Consider the following 4,905-nt stretch of genomic DNA (forward strand, 5'->3'; position numbering starts at 1 on the left):
CATTGTTTTTATGCTTAAACCCTTTTTCGTCTTTGACCCATGTATACACTACCATGCAAAATGTGGGGGTTGGTGAGATTTTATGATGTCTGTTATGCTTAACCTGGCTGCATTTCTTTGATCAAAAATACAGTAAAAACAGTACAATTGTGAAATGTATTTACAATGTAAAATAACTTTTTTTTAATTCCTGTGATGGCAAAGTCATTTATTTAAAATATGATTTTTTTTTTTTTTTTAATAATGTAAAAGTCTTTACTGCTGCTGTTATTTTATTTTAATTTTTTTTTTTTTTTGTAATAATGTAAAAGTCTTTACTGCCACTTTTGATCAATGAATCCATCTTTACTAAATGAATGTATTAATTTCTTTCAGTAGGGTCTTACTGACCCTAAACTTTTGAACAGTAATGTATGTTTAGCCAGAAAATAACAGTTTAAACGACATAGTACTTACAAAGGCTTTCTCCCCTCAGACAAGCTTGGACCAACTGTCTTTGCTCCAGTTAAAATAGATTTTGTGGGAAACATTAAGGTAAGTGTAACATGCAAGCAATGACATTTTTCAAGACTCACTGCATCCTCTTTTTAATAAAAGTAAGAACTGTAAATAATACGTGGCATATTTTAAATTACATGACTAATGGGTTTACAGATTATAGATTCACTAGGATGACATTCAATACACAATTTAATCATCTGTAATAATTACCCATTTATTTTTTCCTTAATATGCTTGGAAAAAATCAAATTTAAAACTTAGAGTATTGTTTTTCTTTTTTAGTATTCCAAATTATAAATTCTACAAACTTGTGTATTTGTGTCTTCAGCATATTAGTGAAATTAATTTTAAATTGTACCAATATAATCAAACCAAAGTGAATCAGAATGCATCATGTTTAAGCAAATCAACAAATTGTTGTCAGAGAAAATATTTGGTTAATATGTTTGAGCACTCAAAGTAAACCCGTGATGACTTTGAGGCTGGTTTGTAATGAGCTTCCTTGCATATAACAGTATGTGAATTATGGCTTTGGAGGTCAGAACTTTTTGCCAAGAGTAATCAACTGTAGTATTTAACAGGTTCAACAAGGTCCACACATTCACTGTCTGTATTTATTTGGGATGACACCATAACCACTAGAGGGCATAATAGCTTGGTCTGTGAGTTGATCCTCCTTATTTTCTCCCATCAGAAAATCCAACAGAAGGTGGTGTCCGATCCAGAGAATTTCCCCACCCTACAGAGCATCGTGCTGCATGAGGTGGAGATGGAGGTGGCACAGGTGCGGAACTCGGCCACAGAAGCGCTGCTGTGGCTTAAACGTGGACTCAGGTTCCTCAAAGAATTCCTTTCTGAAATCAATACAGGGATGAAGGATGTCCAGGGAGCTCTTAGTAAGTCACATGATCAAATTTGAAACCGTTGCACCTGAAAATAACACCTGGTTCAAACAACTGTCCTTCACCTATGATGTTGTTATCAGTGCTTTGTAATGTCTCCTGCTGATCGAGGTGTCTTTGCAGTAAGTGTTGTGTTATGAGTGATGTTTTTCCATTTAAAAAAAATGAAACAATTAGACATCTTTGTGTCAGTGCTCCATGTTCTGTTTATGTTTCTGTCAAATACCAAAATTGATTTGTTTTCTATTTTTTTCTGCTTTTTTTTTCTTTTTTTTCTTTTTGAAGAAACTTTATGTAATTTTGCCATACAAGCATAATAATAACCAGGGCTGCTAAGCTTCAAAAAGGGCAAATCCAATTAAAAAATAAAGAAGTAATTAGTCCAAAAACAAATAAATAAAACAAATAAACCAATGAAATAAAAAATAAAAGTATGGAGCCCTGCACATGACATGCAGGGGGGAAAAACAAGATATTGTGGCCATTAATTAACAATTTCTTTCTTCATTTTAACTAAAAAAAATGGTATTGAGGATCCTATCAAATTCCCACCACTTATCAGTTCGTGTCTACAATATCTATCTATTATTTTATTTATTTTTTTTATGTGTGGGGTTATGTATTTATACCATTTTGTTTTTAGATTTTATTTTTGGCATTTTATTGCGATAGGACAGTATAGAGTAGATATATATGCCATTTAATGTATGTATGTATTTATTTATTTTATGGCCAACTATGAAATATCTTGTGCAGTCATTCTCTAAAGCTGATAATGCAATCTGCTAACAATTACATCATCACAACATGGCATGAGCTGATTGTTCAATGAGCTTTCTGCTTAACATTTAAATAGACTTGATCTGTGTTTACTGTAAGGAAGTCTTGTAGCACACCATCAGAAACCCTCCCCCTCCCCCAGCTCCACCCATATAGATCTGCTATGGGTATTTTCATGTATGCTAGATGTTCACAGCAGCTTGTCTATGGATGTATTGGCAGTAGCAAGTCTCTGTACTTGCTCTGCAGCAGGTGCATCAGCATAGCTGATCTATTCCACCAAGACCAAATACATTAATACCGGCATGTCCATTACAATGCAAAACTATTCCGATAGTTGTCATGATTGATCGTTTTTTTTAGCACAGGCTGTGCATAGATTCTTTAAAAATGTCCTTTTGTGTTCCATTGAAAATAAAATAATATACAGCTTTGGAAAAACATAACATGCATTCAACCCGCCTTTCTGACTCTGTTTATATGGTTGTTTGTGTGTGTTAGCTGGCTCTACGGGCCGCCCCGTCCTATGAGGACTTCATGGCTGCTCTGGTTTCTCATGAAGGCGATGAGCTGAAGGAAGGCTTTATGACCGGCATGCATCGAGACCTGGATATCTACCTGCCAGCTATGGAGAAGCAGCTGTCTATCCTGGACGCTGTCTATGAGGAGTACAGCTTGGAATCAGACGAGATCGTGTGACTGACATGCACGCACCCGCACAGAGAACAGAGCCTGCTTCTGACGGAGCTCATCGGTTTCAGTGGTGAAGTTTCGCCTGCTGTGGTAACCGAACCTGAAGTTAGTGTTGAAGAAGACAGGGAGGTTTCTGTGAATGCAGGGCTTGCAAAGCCTGATCAGTAAGAGTGTGTTGGATGATGTGGCATCTGCAGACTCCAGTAACAGTCATCCCTGCGCAATTTAAATGGCCGCCATCAAAATAATGCTAGATGAGGGGGGCAGGGTGTGATTCCAAGTGTTTTCAGGGAACAGCTGTATTTTTAGAAACCGTCAGTGCAGTGATCAAGTGTTTTGTTGACATTGGTTGTATGTTTTTTCATGCACTTTTAGGCACGAGAGTATAAAGGGCAGATAAGCTGTAGATAGTGTTAGTGAAGGTTTACAGTTAAAGTGCAAAACTGCACTTGTGCTTTACTTCTCACTTGAAATATTGCATTACTTTTGTTCAGATACTCGCATCTCATTCGTTTTAGACTAGCACAAAACTAAGAACTTATTCAGAGACTTTCGGGGATTCAGATAAACATGCAGTGCGTTCGTAAAACCAAGTACTTAAGTATACAGATACTGTGGTGGGCTATCTTTTGCAGTGACATAATCTTAGATTAAACACATTCACAACGGCTCTAGTTCGGGACTTGTAGGATCAACTTGGTGAGAGGGACCAAAGGAGAGTTTCTTTTTCATATTTTAGTGGAGAGATTTCCTACTATAGAGTACATGCAGCTGTGGCTCTACAAAAGGAAAGATGTCATGATATTTCCTCAGTGACTTTATTTATTGACTTCTTTATATGAATATTAATTCTAACTGTTGATTTTATTGTAAGAATCACACTATGCTTACTCTCCAATCATATGAATGATACTAATTTTTGCATGTTGCATTGCATGGGTTTTGTTTTTATATTTCAAAATTGATCAGATTTAGATTACTAAATGATTAGCACATGAGGATGACTGTTCTCTTAGGTTTACATTTTATTTTAACTGCATTCCACAAAGTTTTAAACTAAAATCTGACAAACCATTGGCTTTATAAATATGCCTTTCTAACATTGTAAATGTCAGAATTTTCATGTTGTTCCAAACCTGTATGACTTTCTACTTCTGCTGAGCACAAAAGATATTTTGAAGTATTTTGGTAACCAAAAAGTTATTCTGCGAATATAAAATACTGAGACATTTCTCAAAATATGTTCTATGTTTTTGAACACCATAAGGGTGTCAACAAACCTGTATGAACTTCTTTCTTCTGTTGAACACAAAAGAAGATAGTTTGAAGAATGTTAGTAACAAAACAGTTGACGTAGCCATTGATTTCCATAGTATGGAAAAAATATACTACGGAAGTCAATGGCTACGTCAATTGTTTGCTTACCAACATTCTTCAAAATATCTTATTTTGGGTGAACTATCCCTTTAAATTCAGTTGAAAAGCAGAGCTTTGACATGGCAGCATTAAGGAAAAATGTTTAGTTTTTCTTCTCCCAGGAATAGCACACAGGATCCATGTTGTCATTCACTAGTATTAAAATTAGTCTATATGATATGCCTTTTTATATGTTTTTACTAATTGTAACTTTTAAATTGTATGTCATTTATACTGAATTGCCTGCAGTGTTTTTAATCTTTTTATTCAAAATTTCATGCAACATAGATCGGTTTTGTACTTTCAAAGTCATTAGTTGACCAATAACAGGCATTATCCATTCAAGTGACCGTTATAGACACAAGTCATTTTACATCATCACTATGACACTCAATCCTTCAATATCTGGATGTGGTTGCTGGGATACTCTCACCACAACAAGGATGATCTCTAGACTCAATAATAAGGGCTAAGAATAGAAGGATTGTTTTTACGTGCACTTGTGCATGTGTAATAGAGAGAGAACGGTTTCTGATGTTTTTGTTTGTCAAAACACATAGCAAATAACCAGAGGCAGTGTTTTTTTTTTTTTTTTTACCTTTTTGGGAATTTA

The 4,905-nt window shown here is 35.2% G+C and overlaps 1 protein-coding gene and 1 long non-coding RNA gene across 2 annotated transcripts in view; one reads left to right on the plus strand and one right to left on the minus strand.

Moving 5' to 3' along the window:
• The window catches only part of LOC107684546 (pleckstrin homology domain-containing family A member 8-like), an 11,118-nt gene extending 7,086 nt beyond the window's left edge, over nt 1–4,032 (plus strand). The window contains 4 exon segments of the mRNA XM_016480831.1: nt 476–534; nt 1,196–1,447; nt 1,487–1,525; nt 2,685–4,032. Coding sequence (XP_016336317.1) covers nt 476–534; nt 1,196–1,447; nt 1,487–1,525; nt 2,685–2,882 — 548 coding nt within the window. The 3' untranslated portion in view covers nt 2,883–4,032.
• Nucleotides 1–4,905, minus strand: part of LOC107684547 (uncharacterized) — an 11,217-nt gene that overhangs the window by 1,550 nt on the left and 4,762 nt on the right. The gene's annotated exons all lie outside the window — the stretch shown is intronic.

This window comes from Sinocyclocheilus anshuiensis, unplaced genomic scaffold (assembly GCF_001515605.1).
Source record: "Sinocyclocheilus anshuiensis isolate Anshui unplaced genomic scaffold, SAMN03320099.WGS_v1.1 scaffold225, whole genome shotgun sequence".
In the NCBI taxonomy this organism is placed as follows: Eukaryota; Metazoa; Chordata; class Actinopteri; order Cypriniformes; family Cyprinidae; genus Sinocyclocheilus; species Sinocyclocheilus anshuiensis.